At 45.1% G+C, this 19,230-nt stretch overlaps 5 protein-coding genes across 5 annotated transcripts; 1 reads left to right on the forward strand and 4 right to left on the reverse strand.

Moving 5' to 3' along the window:
• Positions 1-308: 308 nt before the first annotated feature.
• On the reverse strand, positions 309-10,163 carry SS1G_01342 (hypothetical protein; the record flags this gene model as incomplete). The annotated part of the gene is made up of 3 exons (XM_001597098.1): positions 309-9,972; positions 10,022-10,057; positions 10,105-10,163. 3 exons carry the CDS (start codon positions 10,161-10,163, stop codon positions 309-311), a joined length of 9,759 nt encoding a protein of 3,252 aa, XP_001597148.1.
• A 557-nt stretch (positions 10,164-10,720) lies between these two features.
• SS1G_01343 (hypothetical protein) lies at positions 10,721-13,049 on the forward strand (the record flags this gene model as incomplete). Its single annotated transcript, XM_001597099.1, has 5 exons — positions 10,721-10,830; positions 11,073-11,160; positions 11,210-12,241; positions 12,291-12,721; positions 12,770-13,049. The coding sequence occupies 5 exons, from the start codon at positions 10,721-10,723 to the stop codon at positions 13,047-13,049; spliced, it is 1,941 nt and encodes a 646-aa protein (XP_001597149.1).
• Positions 13,050-13,396: 347 nt separating this feature from the next.
• SS1G_01344 (predicted protein) lies at positions 13,397-13,531 on the reverse strand (the record flags this gene model as incomplete). The annotated part of the gene is made up of 1 exon (XM_001597100.1): positions 13,397-13,531. One exon carries the CDS (start codon positions 13,529-13,531, stop codon positions 13,397-13,399), a length of 135 nt encoding a protein of 44 aa, XP_001597150.1.
• Positions 13,532-13,973: 442 nt separating this feature from the next.
• SS1G_01345 (predicted protein) lies at positions 13,974-14,260 on the reverse strand (the record flags this gene model as incomplete). Its single annotated transcript, XM_001597101.1, has 2 exons — positions 13,974-14,056; positions 14,203-14,260. The coding sequence occupies 2 exons, from the start codon at positions 14,258-14,260 to the stop codon at positions 13,974-13,976; spliced, it is 141 nt and encodes a 46-aa protein (XP_001597151.1).
• Positions 14,261-15,100: 840 nt separating this feature from the next.
• Positions 15,101-16,675, reverse strand: SS1G_01346 (hypothetical protein; the record flags this gene model as incomplete). The annotated part of the gene is made up of 4 exons (XM_001597102.1): positions 15,101-15,200; positions 15,252-15,345; positions 15,781-16,088; positions 16,668-16,675. 4 exons carry the CDS (start codon positions 16,673-16,675, stop codon positions 15,101-15,103), a joined length of 510 nt encoding a protein of 169 aa, XP_001597152.1.
• Between the last annotated feature and the right edge of the window lie 2,555 nt (positions 16,676-19,230).

The raw sequence follows: 19,230 nt of genomic DNA on the forward strand, positions 1-19,230 counted from the left end.
AATTCAATCAAGTAAAATTCTGTATTCAATCGTTATAAAAAGATTGAGAATGAGTCATTGTATATTACAATCATTCATGTTACTCCAAACCAAGTGATATTCATATCAAGGACAACAAAGTGATCATGTCGTATTATCGAAGCTATGGGAGGGTCCTATCTATGTGTACATTCGACCACCCAGTCAAAAACCAACAAACCCCTCCATTTAAAGACTCATTTCCCCAACTCCTTCGCTATCATTCATAAACATTTCGTCCGAAACAGATACATGAAAAGGGCGTTATAATAGAGAAGAAAGAAACCCAATCAAGAGGACCCTAGAATCTTTGCATAAGCATCCTCTACCTCTCCAGCCAATTCTAACAGCGCCACAATCACTATTTGATGTGTAAGATTTGGAAGTCGTTCTCGTTGTAACCCAAAAAATTCTAATGGTGGCGTCGCTTCACCCAGACTCTGAAGGAGAGGTGTCTCTATGATTGGAGGTACTAGTGCTGAATATTCATATTTCGACAAAGGAACGTTGACTTCGGCTGTGATCTTTTGTTGCTTGCCTTCCTTACTTTTTGGATCTTCTGCATTTGGTACACCGGTGATCTTTAGGGCTGATGGTGGGAGAGGCTTCCCTAGTCGTTGCGCGAGAGCCTTGGTGTGTGTTGCGTACATGCTACGAATATAGCTGACACGAGAATAATTCCATCCAACCTCAACTTTCCCTTCAAAGGAGCTTTTGAATATGTAGTCAATATGGTTGGAGCCAGGCATTTGCCAGGTTTGCATCGTAGCCTCGACTTGGGGAACTTTTAATATAGTGCCTCCCCGAGATCCAGTGACACTTTCAACCACATCTTCCACAGAAAGATCGCTAACAGACTTTGGGGCCTCAACTTGCTTCACTCCAGCAAGCCCGACTCGGAGCTGACCAAGAGTGAGACCCAAGATACTGTGGATTTTTCCTTGATCCATGGTTACGGCAAATCTTGCCTGTGCGTTGAGTGCCTCGACCTTGAAGACTTGGTGGTCTGAGAATGTGCTGGGAAATGCCGCTACATTCAAGGCTTTCAGTGTGACGATCACATCAGTGTGTAACGAGACTGGTATTTTCGATTTTTCTATTTTCGGTTCAATCAAGGGTGTTTTGGATTGAGGTGGCATCGTCTGCGATACTGATTTACGCTTTATGTATCTTTCGATTTCCGACAGGGACGTTTCATAATTACTCTTTTTCTCTTGGGCAAGTCTCAGGAAGGCTTGATAGAGTGCAAGCGCCTGTGCTGCCGTTGTTGCGGTGCAAAATATTTGTACTGCTTCCCCATCTAAAATGGCAACCAGCCGATCACCCTTAGCTTGGGAGCCATTGCGAACATTATACATGAGGAATTCGAAAGACCTGATATCCGCGACCAAGAAAGCCTGATAATCAAAAGCAGCTTTGACTCGTAGCTGGCTGAAACCCAAAGAGCCTTGTACCAGCGGTGTTTGATTCAAGGCTTTCTCGCGTGCTGGCCATTGTATCGAGGTACGTACTTTGAAATCCTGAAGCGCCACGAATCCACTCATCCTGCCGGAGCTGTCAACCCCGACTTTATCAAAGCCAAGACATAGATTTTGCTCCCAGTCCGAGTTCTTTTTCGATGAGATCCAAAAGTTGGATATGACAAAGGCGGATTTGCCAATAGCCTGACCAAGATCCAATTGCACATCAAGCTCGGCGATAGAGACTGTAGCGTTCCAAGGGAAGGCACCAGTAGCTGCCACCTGCTGGTATCTCTGCACGAGGAACGTTGACGATTGCGAGTTATCAGGTGACGATACTGGAGCTGTAGAGCCTTCGCGCATCTCTGGGGGCACCCAGATCTCTCTAAAAAGTAGAAAGTCTTGTAATTGCTTGGCATTGAATAAGACCTTCATGGGACTGATTTTCAATATTGCAGACAATCCACTGGTGCCACTCACATGCTTACTATTCATCAGAGATAGGAAGATTGATTCGACATCAAAACTCCCAGTAGACTCCCTGGAGTAGACATGCTGTACTGAAGCTTGCAGCCTCGTAAAAGCGACAGATGCGGCGAAGAAATGGCCATGCTCGGTGGAACGGACCGTATTAATCGTCATGTAAATCTCATCAAATCGAGCACTGGCAGCGACGCGTGCTATAGGCTGGCAGCTAAGGGTGAACTCTTGCTTACAAATTCTAAGTCCTAAATTAAGTTTGGTGCGGCCGAGAACAGTACTCGGATCGGCTGCTAATATGTTGTCGTCGTCGGAGCTCATGAATTTTTGAGGTGACGGTTTCGGCACCAACTTCTTATCCTTGCCATCTTCACTTACAATGTCTTTGACAGAGGAAGATATCTCTAGAATAAGAGGGACTACGGACGGATAGAGTATATTTGTGGAAGCATCGACCTTCACCTCAGCATTCAAGGAAGGGTCATCTAGACCATTATCTGTGTACTCCACCTTCCAAGCTAGGCCAGGCGCGCGTAACACTGTGCTGCTGCCCGCATCTGTGTGAGTAAATTGCCCGTATCTCCCGGTCTGGGCCCCTTGGTTCGCGATGCCTGCTTGATTTGGCTGTGTGCTCTCTGTCAATTTCTTACCTGACAGATATACAACAGCTCCAGCAAAATCTGCATCCACCAGTAGAGATTCCATCCGTTTCTTACCAAAGAAGGGTTGTCTCTTGTTGTCTAGCGTTGGAGATGGTAGTGTTAGTGATGAGCTTGTGCTCCAGGTAGCTGATGCTACCCGTACCAATTCCACAGCAGATCCTATTGATCGCTGAAGTTCAGCGGCAGGTATGATGAATCGAGAAGTCAGTCGCAAATCAAGGGATTTTCCTGCCGCTTGAAAAGCTAACCTACGAGTATTCTGTCCAGAAATATATCCAACATTAAAGATTACCTCTGGCAACAAAGCTGAATTAAGTGACCGTTGGATTTTATCATGTGAAGAGGGCACCATTTGCAGTTGTAAGTCTTCTATCGTAAGCCGAGCAGAATTCTCCTTTCTTGTCGACAGATGAACTCGCTTCAATGACAGAACCAAGTTTTCTTTTTCAGAGTGTGAGACGCGATCATTTTCTGCCTTGGCAACTAACCAGCTAATTTGGATATTGAGCAATTCAAGAGTGTACATTGAGGCGAACATAACGGTTGAGGTTGAGGCCGCGACACTATCGTAATCTTTAGGCTCGTCGTTAACTGTAATCCTTGGTTTTGACTTGCGAAATTTTTTGAAATATTGTTTCTCGCGCGTAAAGTCAATATCTTTGATTTTATTTTGCAAATGACCCATGACCTCTACCACGGAAGATGCAGTTTCGGCGAAAAGATTAATCTCAAGGCCATTACTCGTAAGGTTGAACGATCTCACGTCATCCCCAATCTCGTTCTTCTTGCTCGTGGCAGTCAAGAAAGCAGCAAATGCGAGATTCCCGCAGGGTTCCATATTCCCGTTGTTGAGACGAGATAATTCGAACAATATGCGGTGCAGATTGATATGAATCTCCGGAAACTCATATGTTGGCCCACGTGTCTCCAGCCTGTTAGCAACTAGAAGTTGCATGCATTCAACATTGAATCCCAACTTTGCCGTTGTTTTCCCGTCTCGCGACGGTTCCGCATTTGCATAGATATCCAAGCCTGCAAAGGTCAGGTGAGCGTCGTAAATAAGGGCAGGGCCGACTTTTGAGGGTGAAGCAGGTACTGGACTGCCGCTTGTGTCGAATATTTCTTCAACATGTGCTTGTACTGCTTTTATATCGTCGCGAATATCTGAGACGACGCTGGATATCTCTGGCCGATTGAGAGCAGTCGAGAGAGTATGAAGAGCAGCTGCATCGATCTCTATGGGTTCTACGGAAGCAAATATTGAAATCCTATTCTCTTCCTCAGACATGCTGCTAACTATACGGCCGTTCGTTGGCGGCATTTGCAACAACGAAATACTTTGCTTTTTATCGTTTTGCGTTGTTTGAAAATCATGTGAGTGATCCTTAATATCGAAATCGAAAACAATTTCGGACCCAATCTGAGCAGCCAAGGAGGCCCTAGCGATAATACCTGAAATAGTATAGGTCAAAGATTGTATCAGAGGTATGCTGATTTGATACATATCGAGGAACAGTGCTAGGTGGATTTTATTGATCGGCTTTCGTTCTTGAACGCTGGGTGGCGATACAATCGATGGTGACCTAGGCCGTTTAGCTGTTGGCAGTTTCGTCACTAAACGGTGAAGCTGGGCGACTTCATCTCCAATTACTAGGTCTAGGACTTCAATGAGTGCCACGATATCTTGCTGGACTATGAATGACAACTCTTGCGAATTTGCCGCAACTTTGAAAACGTTCATAGGAATTCCGTTGAACATTGAACTTTCATATGAGGCATATACACTAGGATTTCGCAACTGGTATAGACTTAGTGGCTGTGAATGGCTCTGGAACTTTGAGGTGACAGCTTCTGCGGCGAGCATGACATTCAACATAGTCGTATTGGCGATTTCCTCTGTTAGAACGATGGAGACTTTCAAGCCTTTACTAATGGAAACAGCTTTAAGGTTGATTGTGTCTAAAGTGATAGAGCCTTTATCTGTTGCAATCACGATCTGAAGATTCTCCTTTGGTTTTACTTTCGGGCGAGCTAGCGTGATTGGCGAAGGTTTTTCTGGTACTGGTACCTTCGACTCACTTTGCTGATATAATCTTAAAATATCTTGTGCGAGCTCACACAGCTCCCAATTCAGATTGATTGATACATCTTCACAAAATACATGTAGGACGGTATTCTGTATAGTGTCTGCATTCGAATGATTCTGTGAAGCAGACAGTTCGGGCGCAATGGGAAAAGACGTAGTTGTGACTGACGCACTAGCCGTTAAAGAAGACAATGCAATCTCATTCTGCTTTGGGCCTGGATCAATCACAAGCCTTACAAGCTCTGTTCTAAATGATACGTTTATGCTTGGTGCTTCCGCGATAGCTGTGGTAGCACTCTCCTTGGCAAGACCAAAAACATTACTCATGAGAACACAGGTGGAGAGGTTAGTGAGATCCCAGCTCCTCCATTGAGCAAAGCTGGCAATGACTCGCTGTGCAGCATCTTTGGGCACACTTTCTGCATTATTTGCGCAACGGTTCATGATATCGAGCTGTGCAGATGTACCAAGAATGGAATACATATGTCGAAGCCGAGCAATCACTTTCCAGGAATCATGAGTTCTCAAATGTTTTTGTGCACTCCGGAGGACATAAGCCGGCCTTGTCAAAAACAATGGGTCTGTTGCATGTTCCCCTGCTGTTGCAACGAGATATGTAAAAAGCTGGAGGCGATTACGTTGCTGGCTTAGCCTAGATGTAAATGTCTCAGCTACACGATCAGCGAGGACATTGGTGCGATGAACCAATGAGGCAAGGTATTCGATCTTGCTGCTAGCAGTATTGACCTCAATAGTTTTGAATATCACATTTGCCGCCGTGTTATTGCCAGAAGCAACCCAAAACACGACATCCTCAAAGATGGCGTTGACGGCTGCTTGTGGATCGTTCAGATCGCCAAACCGTTCCTTGGCGGCGACAACAGCAGAGCCGAGGGATAAATGTATCGCAGAGGATTGCCGATCTGATTGGGCAGCGAGGACATTCGACGTTCCAGTCGTTTCATTTCTTGCAGTAATTGCAAGCTGCGAAAAAGAGAGGTCATACTGATCATGCATATCATTCTCACCAGTGCTTGAGTCATGCACATCTGGTGAATTTAAGAAGCGAAGACATATGCCTGGAGTCCGCAAAGCTATATCGAGAATCTCGCCATTCGTTTTGTCTTTTTTCTCCAAACCAAATATTTCACCAATAGAACTGATCTGTAGATCATCTATCATATCAATAGGATCTACAGGTTGTATTGCTGAAAGTAGGTCCGCAACAGCTCCTACAGCCTTCGGGTTGAGCACTGCCTTGATGCCACAAGGCATTTCCACGATAAAGCTGACGTGCGTCGCATCTTGACCAACTCGATCTGGCTGTATATCTCCTAGATTCATGCGAGGTGATTTCATGGCATTGTCGTTTTGGGTTTCAGGGTCCAGAACGGGGAGATCCTTAAGGTCTGGTTCTACGGCCGCGAGTGGAAAGTATGGTGCGATGTAGGAGCTTGAGAAGGTGACGCTGGAAGGTGGGAGGCCTTTGGGCTCGCCGACGGCACTATAGAATGAAGATTGACGACCGGTTGAGACAGAAAGATCTCTGAGATGAGATTGACCGGCCTGTCTACTTCTAGAACGGGAAGCCGAAATCGATGCTCCCTCATTATTGAATGAATGAGGTCGAACAATGCTCCGATCGCTTCTTAAACTTGAACTAGAAGCGGTCAAGAACGAACTCTTAAGCCCCGTCCTAGGTCGATTCCTGCGCACCGACGATACCTTGGAGGACAATTCAGAAGTAAATGACCTGTTTTGACTAAGACCATCATTGCAGGAGATTGGAGGGGGCATTGGTGGAACACACATAGCAGGCGGGTCGATATTGTCTCGGTCTATATCTGTCGTAACATAATCATGTAAGAGGAAGTCGGTTCTGTGTGTTCTTCTATCATGGCGTCTTAAGTGCTCTTGTTGCAACCGGCGATCTTCCACAAATGCAAGCTTCTTCTGGATCATTCCAAAGGAGATGGTTGTCTGGACAAGGCCGTGCGTCTCCACAGGATGTTGTGTTCTTGACCTGTGCCTTGAAGCTGATTCCGCATCAACGCAGCCAATGTTCAAGTTTGGTATTTGAAGATCCAGTTTTTTGGAATAATGAGATCCAGCCCAATCGTCAAAATTGAGAGTGATCTTAGAGGTAGAAAATAGAAAGGCTGCCTCTTCAACATGTATCCAAATGCGAATAGAATCGACTGAGGCGCGAAGAAAAGTTACGTCGTGCAACAGTAACTCAGCAGTGAGTGGTAGAGCATTTTCATCATCATCAAAGGAAAATGCAAGCGCCTTCGCCCCTCCAAGTAATCGCACAAAGAAGTCACTTGTACACTCACCAGTTATTGCACCTACTCCAAAATCCCAATTACAGACATAAGTCGGTTCAGTAGGAGGTAGACCAAAAAGTCGATTGCCTGAGATGTTAAGACCGTCCACGAAAAGTTGGGTTCCAGACGTTGCGCTCACAACGGACATTCTACCATCATTCTCCGTACCCAAGGAGAAGGCTAATGTGCTCAGCTCTACATCCAAGTCCATGTAGTAGTTAGTGAAGCGAAGATCAGCAGCTAGTGTCGCAATATCTATGCGCACATGGCTCTTTGCGGAATACAAATTTGCGGGTAAAATTACACTAGATTCGTCGGCAGATACGCTCAAGATCACGTCTAAATCATTGCTCTTCTTGTGAGGTTGAACATTTGTGGCTTCTTGACTGCTAGCGGTTTTTATACGAATGGCGTCTTGGTGTTCCTCCAAGGTTCTGAAGTGGATATCATCGCCGAAGTAATTGTCTTTCACCTTAAGGTAATATCGTAAAACGAAGCCGTAGAATTGAGCTGTAGCCCCATTACCATACACATCAAGTATAAGTGTATCAGTATTGCTGGACGAAGTAGTTGCACAATACTGATACTTCCCACCAAGTTTTAATGTGTCGAGTTGGGCTATTTCTGTGGAGTTAACAAAGGTCGCCTGCGTATTCCATGGAGGTACATGCAAGTTCAGTCCACCCTGCTTAGCCAAAACATCAAATGATATATCATTTCGATGGGGCCGAAAGGTATCAATTGGGATGCAAATGTCTGCGATAAGCGACTCTCCGAAAATGATGATAAAGGTATTGTCGTCAAAATCGGCAGGATTATTGATTATATTGGAATCATTGACGTTGAGGTAGATTTTAAACCCTTGAAGATTGAGATTCACCAAGTACCGAAATGGCGTGAATGTCAGATATTCCGGCGGCGGCCCAGTAGCCCAGTCAGCGACAAGATCTGTGAGGAGGAAGACATGTTCCCTCAAGATGAAAAGTTCCAATCCGCGACTACCAATATCGAACTTCCATGTTCGGAAGCCATTCCACTGCAAAGGGTTGGACATATCGCAGCTTATAACATTACCACTAGATCTCCATAGCAGGCCGTGGTTGACACTGGTAGTGATCTCCGTGTTAGGCAGATCCAATTGAAGCTTATTTGAAAATCCAGACTCCCCCGCCACCATATCCATAAGGTACCGAACTGTCGCATTTGCGCCAACCTTAATGTCAAGCCAACCAAACGGACGAACCTGGACCTCAGGCCCATTGGAGCCCTTATCATCTTTCCTCCTGCGACCTCTATTACTAGTCCGTTTCCGTTCAGTTTGGCGGGCACCCGTGGTGTCTGCTTGCTTTGTCCATTTCCAGTTTTTTGATTCCTCTCTAATTGGCACTCGAAGCGTTGTCTCGTGGTCAAGCTCGATGTAAAGTTTGAACTGTGTTGGGACTCTGTATTCACCAGGCTCAATCATCTCGGCAGGAGAAGCATCTTTGCACAGACTTGGAAAAAACACCCGCTGTATTTCCGCACGCTGCCTGTCTGCCCAAGGACCGTAATTAATAATTGCTCCTTCTAAGTAAAGTTCAATCCCCCATTCAGGTGGAACATCGCCATTGATATTATTATATGTTGATTTTGACACCTCACTACGTCGTTGAACCTTGCCTGGGACATCCCAATAAAAGTTCATTGTTGCCTTAGGACTATCAACTATAGTGGTGACTGTTGCATATTCGTTGGAGGACCACTGTGCCTTGTCGTCCTGCCCACTCTCATCCAGATATCTAGAAAGTCCTTGCCAGTTGCCTGGATTAGGGCATCCTTGAGTAGGTGAATTTAAGCGGCTGTCATGGATCGACGAGAGAGACTCCACTGAAGTTTTAAAATAAGGTACGAGGTATTGAATAGTATGCCATGCCCTTTTGCGCTGGTGATGGAAAAAGTTGTGAGAATGGGCGCGACGTGTACTGGGATCTGAATGATTAAGATCGCCGCGCTTAATTCGGGAGGCAGCCGAGGTCTGATCTTCCTTGTAGTCATGATTCGGTTGCATTTGTATAACAGGATGGTGGAAGCGAAAGTTTATGAGTTGCCTATATTGATCCAGTTTGGTGGACGCCGAGGCGTCCAGCTCACCCTCGGCCTTGTCCATCTTAGCAACGAGCACGCTCTTAGTGTTTTCATTTCCTAGTACCAATGCAGCTTTGGAACAATCAACGTGGACAGGGAGAAACCTAAGCAAGAAAGTGGATTCCACGGTAGCATGGGATGAGTTACTTCCAATAGCATCAACTGTTTGGGAGCGCGCTGGGGATCTACCGGGCCTCCCTTCTACATGGGGTGTTCCAATCTCAATCTTTTCTTCCATATGAGAGGGCCCGGTTGGAGAATCGCTTTTCGTCTCTTTGGAAAAATCTCGTGCATTCCCATGATCGTCTACAATGCCCTTTTTCCTTAGTCTCACGTGCTGAGAGGAATCATCTCCATGACTATGCGCGACATGATCTGATTTCTCACGCTCTCCGGCAATCCCAGAAATAATGGCATCGTATGCCGCACTTCGGTTGTATACAAACCATTCGACCCCATGCAAGACGACATTGATTCGACACGGCAGTTTCTTATTTTCTTTTGGGACCCCTTCCTGATCAATATCAGTATTAACCGTCGACTCATGCCCCTTCGTAAAATCATCATTCCTCAAATCCAATTCCCTCACGTTGCGAAGCCAATATGTCCATGTGATATATCCATTCTGTATCAATATAGTTTCATTGTTGCCATGATATCTAACACCCTTCAAGAACACGCGCCCCCCAAGGAGGGAGATTTGTAAGGCTTGAATGTCGATATAAACTCGATATTGACGCCATGCCCACACTCGAAGACCCCATGATACGACGGCAGCGAACACGCGATTGAAATAGAAAAGGAAGAACAGTGTCCTGTGCCGAAAATTAGCTATGCCATACCAAATCTCAGCATAAGACCTACACAATTCCGCAGACAATCAACTCAATAAGGAAAACCCTAAACTGTTAGTTAGTTTCTCTTATGCCAGGAATGAAAAGAGTTACCAATTGAAGGCCAAATCAGGTCGCAAAGGGGACGCCGTCAAGCCACTACTGCTCGCCATTTTTTAATGTCCTTTTGTGATGTAAAGTCCTATGCAACTCCGACTGAAATGCTCATGACTGCAAAGATTCCGGCCTCCATGCTACGCGTTGCATTTTCTCTCCAATATGGTCGAACCTTCTCTTCGATACTGATCGCGCCTTAAATCAGAGATCTGGCAGATGAGGTGGACAAAGTCGCATCAATCTCTTTCGTTGAATTGATGAAGCGCAAAACATTGAATAGTGCATCCCATGAAGTGGAAGTGATAGGGGCCGGCCGCATTTGCCGCTCTAGAAAGCTCCCACCGCCTTGGCAGAATTACGCATGCTTCGCCTCTGGTTCTGTCGACAAGCTATGCAGTCTGCCTATTTCACTATGTAAATAGCTCTAAAGCAATTAACTTGCAGAGAGTGTAACCTTCACTTGACTTATCATTCATTATTTACAGTATGAAGGAGAGTTTTGCAGATCATGCCAGTCGCACAACTTGAGACATTCAAGCTCGAATCCACTCGCCACAGATCATCTTGACCACGAGAGTGTGCCAGCGTCATTGATACCTTTCCACCCTTCAAGATGATGGCAGGAAACAATGATCTTTCTGGTGGTACCGGCGAGAAGTTGACAAATGCAACAATTGTGGTAGCTGGTTCTGCTGCATTGCTAGCGTCTATACTTTCTATCGTGTATGTTTGTCAGCAACTACCTTGTTCATCTGCTCGAAAGCTAATGTCTCTTCAACAGGTCAGTTTGGTTGCAGACGTACGTTATCTATTGAAAAACAAAGGAACAGATTATATGTCTAACCGTGCGTAGGAAAAACTATCGAAAGCCCCTTCTGCAACGCTATGTTATTCGAATCCTACTTATGTACGTGGTTGAAATTGCCAATCACATTCAAAGTTTCTGTTCTAATAAGCATGCTTAGGGTGCCGATATATTCAATCTCTTCATGGACCAGTCTTGTTTCGAGAGAAGCAGCACTATTCCTCGATCCTATTCGTGATGTATACGAGGTGAGTTACAGTCTCCAGATGATAGTGCCGCGGAACTAAGTGCTAGCAGGCTTTCACAATTTACACCTTTTTCCAACTCCTTATCAATTTCCTCGGAGGTGAACGGTCTTTGATTATCATGATGCATGGACGAGCACCGGTTCATCACCTTTGGCCATTGAATCACGTCTTCCCTAAGGTCGATATATCAGATCCCCACACATTCTTGGCCATCAAACGTGGAATTCTGCAATATGCTTGGCTGAAGCCTCTTCTTGGACTTTCAGCTATCATTATGAAAGCTACGGGTGTTTATCAAGAAGGCACTATTTCTTTAACTTCTGGCTACATGTGGAGTGGGATTATCTACAACATTAGTGTCACACTGAGTTTATATTCCCTCGGGATGTTTTGGGTTATCATGTCTAAGGATTTACAACCCTTTCGCCCCGTGCCGAAATTCTTGTGTATTAAGCTCATCATATTTGCTTCATACTGGCAAGGATTTCTTCTTTCCATCTTGGTCTTTCTTGGAGCAATTCCGGACAATGTGGAGGATTACACAGCCGACAGTCTCGCTGCAGCGATTCAGGATGCATTGATCTGTATTGAGATGCCTATTTTCGCAATCGGACATTGGTATGCCTTTTCGTGGCACGACTATGCAGATGTCACTATCTCTGCAGCTAGGATGCCTGTCCGCTACGCTATTCGGGACGCTTTTGGTATTCGTGATCTTATCGAAGATACGAAAGAAACATTTAGTGGGAAGAAATATGAATATCGGCTATTTGATTCGGGAGATAATGTTTTAGCTCATGAAGGGTCGTCATCAAGAGTAGCCCGAATGATGGAAGGTATGCGGTACGAGCGGGGCGGGAAAGGAAAATACTGGATTCCAAAACCTGGAGAAGCAAATGCGAGGACACCATTGCTTGGTAACAATGCTGGATCTCCTGGAACCCGGTCCCCTATGCAATCCCGTGATGGCGATTCTGACTATATGGGGTGGGGGGATGGTGGAATGGAGCAACAAGGCCTAGATGCCGACGAAGAAGGTCTTTACGAGAGAGCCAGACAGCTGGAATATGGGGATTGGAACGTGAGTGGTGTTACCTACTAGTTCTTCAAAGCTAACTCGTTGTCTGTAGTATCCAGTAATCACTGCTCATGAAGCGTCAAGAGAACGATGGCTCACTGCGCAGCCTGATCTTTTGACTACTTCAGCTAACCGCAACCTTCTCCAACCTACTAACGACAATCGTATTCGAAGAGCTAGTAACATTAGAGAGACGGTTGAGGATGTCACCAACCGAACTAAAAGAAATTCCTCAAGAAATAGTCACAGCAGAGATTCCAAAGGCAAAAATAAAGAAAACTCTCCTCTTAATGAAGAGGGGAGAGCGCCGATGCTTAAAGGCATGTTGCGACAACACTCGACTGCCTCTAGTTCAGCCAAATCCGAAAGGGGCCAATTGGTTGATGTCATTGTCGAAGACACTGTTGCAGAGGAAACCGAAAGAGTTCGGGCGCGAAAAGAAGGAAGTGCCGGGTGGAATGCTGCTGAGCCTCGACGTTATGTGTAAGTTATCCTCTCATTCAAATTAGAATTCTGGGCTGATTGTTAAAGACGAACATATGGAGACGGCACGGGCGAAGACATCCGAGAAGGATTCGAGCCCACTGATGATGTAGAAGCTGTCGATCCTAAACCAGGTCTCGACGAGTTTGCAGTCGATGGGGATGAGGATCATAACAGTACTCGGGATGACTCGGAGGAATCGCGTCATTGGAACGAGGCCCGGGAGGCAAGTGTGTTATTGAAGCCTAAATACGGAGTTGATGGAGAGGCGTTCGAAAACGTTTGGGGTAGTGGAGAACCGTCAACTTCTCCACGGGAGAATCCCTGATGTATAATAATATCCTTCGGTTTCTTTTGGGGTGCGTCTGACATACATGGCGGGGGCGTTGGCGCAAAGGGTCGTATAAACAAACACACATGTAATTCTCTCTTCCCAATCGTTTTTATTCATCCATAGCGTAAATCAAATGTAGGAATTATTTCTTTGCTCGTAAAATACCTTGGCAAAATACCACAGGTATTCATATTGCGGTGCGCGTTTGTTTCATTCCCGGGGCTAGAACAGCTTTAGAATTCTCATGTCCAGGTATTGGGCATTTAGGTGATATTTTCCATGCACAACATCTAAAAGCTCCGTTGACGTCTGATATTTGATTGGCTGAAATGTGCACCATTTTACTGGGATAGATTGCTTGGCTCCCACCATTCTGCGTTGTCTTGGACTCTTGGCCCTGTCTTGGCCCTGTCTAAGCCATTAATTATTTGTGTAACATGACTAAACTGGTCCTTGCCCCAGGCTCCTTGACGCATGGTTCATAGTCTACCTAGGTAGGTAGGTATCTGAAGAGAAAATACTCGAGCGACAAGTATTAGCGAACCGGTTATTATTAGTGAAGGGCAATTCCTCAGAAAACAACATAAATTCTTTAGGCTAAATACAACCGGGAAATTCCAAGGCTATCTCGGGAGCTATACATTCTGACACGCATGTGAAATACTGTAACATCCCTAAGACGCGGGCCGAAAAGCTGCGTATTGTCTAATTGATACCTCACAGCCGTCGGTTTTACCTCCCCTGTGCAACGGACCTAGACGGACCTAAACGGACCGCAGCCCCCGCGAGATTTACTATGGATATCCACACTCGTGAAGGGCCACTCAGGATTTGATGGGTGACTTCCTGGTCTGTGAAGAACGGGGCTGACATATTAACACGGATATGACATTGCATTCCCCCATCCACGGCTGTTACCTAGTAGTGCATGGTCGTAGTAGTAGTAGTAGGGGCACCGGTGGTAGTGGTAGGACTCAGCTTGCAAAGGTCAACTGCGTAGTCTTGTGTGTTGGTCGTAACCTTAGCTAGCACTTTAAAAATGGCATTGGATTTGAAATGTGTCTGCCGGGATTCTGGTGTCATTTCCTATCTGGGGAGGACAACTTAATCGATATTTCTTGCTTCCTTACCCCGGGTACTCACGCACCGAGGGTGCCATTGAAAAATCCCGATGTATTGGTAGCGACTTGTTTTGTAAAAAGCATATATGAACCTCAAGATTCATGTCAACCAAGCCTTAACCTCATTAACCTTATTATCCTTGAAGATTTTGGGAAAAGCGGTGCCCGGACAATATATTTACCTTGCAGCGGTATCCCTTCAAGATTATTGAGCTATCCACACGTTCAGCTGGTCACCCTTTTCTAAATCCATCAATCTTCAAAGCACTTGCATCTAGCCATCTCTAACCTAAATAATTTATCCAATTATTGTCTTGATTGAATTCGAAAGGCTGAAGTGACCCGGCGTCTGCTGAGTGTCTGATTCCATCTCCATCACATATAGGCCGAGATGACCTTACAATTGATAATATTTTGATGATTTGTTATTGGAAATAAGTCATAGAAGGAATGGCCAATGAAAATTCAGTCGAACTGCTTACATCTCATCCAATATGGAAAGAACGGGCGACGCGCGACACGATAAAGATATACCAAGTTCCTCGCATAACCAACCGACCTCGCCATCACAAAATTTCAATAATCCCTTACATCTTTTTCACAATGAGGCCTGCCACTTGAACTACTGCTGCTGCAAGAACCGATCAAGTACGTTCAATCTTCATAGTGCTCGAATAGGCAGTAGAGATTCTTTCCATTCAATTCTCCAGACTCTTGACCACGACCAACTTCCCCTCCCCCTTCTCCTGCTGACATCCAGTTTCTACTGTATAGTTCCTCGGCGCCACAAAATACACAAGTGCGCATTATGTATCTGTAAGCATACTTCGACGTCTACGACCTATCGATGCAAGCGCGGTTTCCTTCCGATGCACACATACAACGGAAAGTATGCCTGTAAAAGCAAGAGGTTAGCAATGACTACTACTTAGGACGTCTGGACTTCGCTTTCACCTTCAGCCGTGGGTCATCAGCCTCTACTCGAGCTTGTGCTACAAGAAGTTGGACATCTTGAATTGGCATTCTAACATTCGTCAGATTTGACAGCAGTAGTACATGGAGTAGAGATTATTACTCTAGTCTTTCCGCGAATGGATACAGCGCAATGGAACTTAAAAACTGTTGCACGTTTACTCTGTTGGCAGTGCCAATCTCATACTCCCTGGGGTCTGTTGTAATTGTTATTAGCGTACTTATCTGCCCAACTCTTTTTTACTGACCGCTTGACCACTGGAAATTACTTTTAGTTAGCCTTTCACCGTCACCATATAAGCATTAAGGAATATATATATATACATAAGAAAAGTCTTCATTCTCAAGTGGAGATGAGACAACACTACCTGGGTAACTTTCCCACATTGCCTGGATTTTTGACTAAATGGAATGGAATGCTTACGCCACAAGTGTGAAGGGGAATCATTCTATGTTCAATGTCGACAAATCCTGCCGCTCGCATCATATCTGGGAGCCGGGGCGGGACACGAAGATCCTTCACACCATTCAAGCTCTCGATGTATCTGGTGCTCCACTGTCTAAGTGCATGGGCTTGTTGTTTGGTTCGATTAGTTTCAACCTTTTCGGATCATAACTGTGGAGAAACTCACCGTCCGTGAGACTCCCATTGTCTGACTGGACATTGTGATACAGTTCCACCAGCTGAGCCCACCCTCCAGGCCGGAGCACACGAAGCATATCACGGAGGTAACCAGCCCACCTGTTCACATGTATAGCGCCAGTCATCAATCGACTATGGACGAGATCGAAGTTGTGGGCTTGAAAAGTGAATCTACTCGTCGATATCAGTCCTATTCCACCTTTTATCTTTCGAGTACGAACCGATTGTTGAGATCGTCCACTTGCAAATACAAGTTTTCCGGTACTGTTTCCGGTTGGTACGGGTAGATGTCGATCGCTATAACCTGCACAAACATCAGCACTCAACTATTTCGATAATTTTAACATCCGTAAAGATGCTCATTCATCAGCCCAGACCGATCTACTGCACGGATCTGGATCCTCCTCCGCTACAGTTTAGACACCATGCTGCCATCATCGTGCTGGAGAAGAAAGGGGTGGGTGGAAAACCTCGCATCCAGGATTTTGTATTGCAACGTCGATAGCCCAGCTGGCTGTTCCGTAGCCACAGTCCAAAATTCTTCTAGGTCTGCCCAAAGTCGGGAAGAGCAGACGATTATCAAATACTCTATTCAAGACTGCATGCCAAACACGCAGCCTTTCTAGCTCGTCCTGCGTAGATGTTTTAGTTCAATCTCTTCTGAGTACTTTGTGCCGCCTGGTCCTGTTACCTCGTCGACAGGCTGAAAATAAGATAGATTCGTTATGGCATACTGCTGGAAGTGCCTGTTGTAGTATGTGACTGTTTCGAAATAGGCGTTATCCACTTCAACTGTTTGAGATTCTGGATGGCTGGGTAGAGAGTTCCCCCTTAGCGATTTATTTTTCTGGGGCATACAGTGTATAGAGAGCCTACCTCGCCATTTTGATTCTTCTCTAACGTCTGAAAACTAGCCTCGTACTTTTGTTGCTTTGGATGAAAAAGTCTGCTCTGGATAACTGGTGGGGGTTGAAAATTGCATAATATATGTGTATGAAAGTTCGATATTTAGATTAGTTTTTGAAGCAAATTAGCCAATCAGATGATGCTTCATTTGGTCTACCAGAATGCCTCATGCTGTATATTCTTTCAGTAGAAATATCCATGCATCTCCATCTACTATTCGCTACCTCTTCCAAACCTTGTGCAGTGCAGGCATAAGCGGTTGTTTCCATGTCCGGAGGCTTCTCCAAACGGCCTCTATCCATTCCTCCATGAATAGTAGTGGATTCATGGTACGCATCATATATATCAAGAACAAAAACGGCATTTGAGAACAATAGACGAGGCCTATTGAAAGCGTCTCCCGCGGCACACTTCTTTCAGACTGATCGAGGAGCTAAAAAAATCGCAAGCCTATCGAATTTGTTCATTAATTTATGGGTCTTCAACAATAAGGTCGTCGGTTGGTTCTTTTATTCATGCAAGGTTTCCTGCAAGGTTGGAAAATAGTAAATTTCTTTCTGTCCCACGTTGATGGAACTCAAAATATGAAAAGCCAGCGCGGGTGCTCTACGACTTCCCCGAGCTCACCAATCAAGTAGGAGCGGGGCAGTGAGGGCTTCAAATTTACATTGAGTAGCACACCACCTTTGCAAGCACTGCAATATGTTTTCAGCGCTACTACTGGCTAATGATCGCGAGGTTAATTGTCCAACTCGGCACTTGGCCATTCCTACGTGATTCCGAGCAGTCTCACTATGACGACAAAAACAACCAGGTTACGATGCACCGTCAAGGAGCATTCAATCTCTCTCTGCTGTGTCCGTCTATTATTCCAGCAAATATAGGTTCCTGTTGGCAACGGCGAACATTACGCTATTTGTACCCAGGCTGTGAAGCCTTGGTGAGAGTATGGCTTGGAAACAGAATGGGGTATACAATGATCACTAGTGGATGTCACTTACAGCAATAACCTTGTTATTTCATCTATAGTTATGACCTACAGGTAATCTAATACATGTATGGAATGTTCTGCTGACTGCATGTTTAAAACTATTGCATGTTGGTATTAGACATGACATTGGTAACACCAAGGAGTAAAGTCTATACTGGCTCGGACCGCTGATTTTAGGACTACAGCAGAGATCTTCAACTAATCATTTACCCTGTGGGCAGCCGAGCTACGACATACATTAGGTATACTAGTGGGGCCAAACAGTCGAACCGGCTCATTGGAACCACACCCCTAAAATACATCAAGCAATGTTGATATCGCATCGAACCACAGAGGAAAGCAGATCATGTTTCTTGCTTTAGAAAACCTCTCGTTGGAGAAACGTATTATACGCTTACTGGATGATGGTGACTGGAAACCATAAATCTACCAATTCTGGAACGGTCGACCTGGGGAATTACCATACTTGAGGTTTTGTGGTTCATTGATGGCACAACTGAGCATCACCCGTGGAATATATCGAACAACCCAATAATTGGAATTCGACCCACTTTGAAGATACAAATTACCTTTACTTGCTCTGCCCCCACCATATCATACGACAAAGATGTGCGCTCGGATGTTCGGTACTCCTTCAATCACAAGACAGCGCATATAGAGGCCGCAACAACGAATATCAAAAAGGTCAAGATTTACAGGTTTCTGATGCTCAGCCGTGATAGCACGGCCCGTGGTATTGGGAAACAATAGAAAAAATTCCCACCACGGGCTAGCTAGCCAATGCTCCGGTTTTCTTTCATACTATCATTGGATTTTCCGGGCAGGCGCGGAAGACGGCAGGAGCCTAGGCATGCATAAAGTTGAGCCAATAGAGCTGCTTTAAATGCTAAGCTTATCCGATTTGGAAGAACTCTCGAGTTGTGGAATTACTGCATTATTAGCTGTGGAGTTTGTCATTTAATCTAAAGTCTGATGTCTGTGAGCGCACGCCGCTCCCGTTCCTGGATGGATCAGCCAAAATCCATTGCCACGAGAATGAATGTATAGCAGATTCTCTTCTGCCCAAAGGTTATGTTACAGGTTGTGGAATTATATCATGAAAGTATCAACAACCACATAAATCGCATTATACCAATAATCCGGATCTATTGGGGGCATCTTAATTATTACCGAAAAGGAATTAGAGGACCTAGGTCGAATGAAATGCAATTCTTCCAAGAAAATTATCACTCTTTAGGGTTTTTGATTACATGATCAGTTAAATGACATTGAATAGACCGGAGTCTATGTATGACAGAAAACTGTTATGATAATTCAAGTTCTCCGAGACAAAGTTTTAGCCACGCAAATTCTGCTTCAATACATACTAGACAGCACGTGGTAAAATCCGACTAGCACATTTCTATGAATCTCAGCCAACTCCTAGCAAAACAACACTTGGATATAGTACGTATCATGCTCTGAACGTTGGTACGCCATCAGCCATTCTATTTTTAACGATTTGACTTCTTTTATCCTTCCTCAGCTAAGCTGCCCATCTTC

Source organism: Sclerotinia sclerotiorum, genomic scaffold (assembly GCF_000146945.2).
Source record: "Sclerotinia sclerotiorum 1980 UF-70 scaffold_2 genomic scaffold, whole genome shotgun sequence".
Taxonomy (NCBI): Eukaryota; Fungi; Ascomycota; class Leotiomycetes; order Helotiales; family Sclerotiniaceae; genus Sclerotinia; species Sclerotinia sclerotiorum.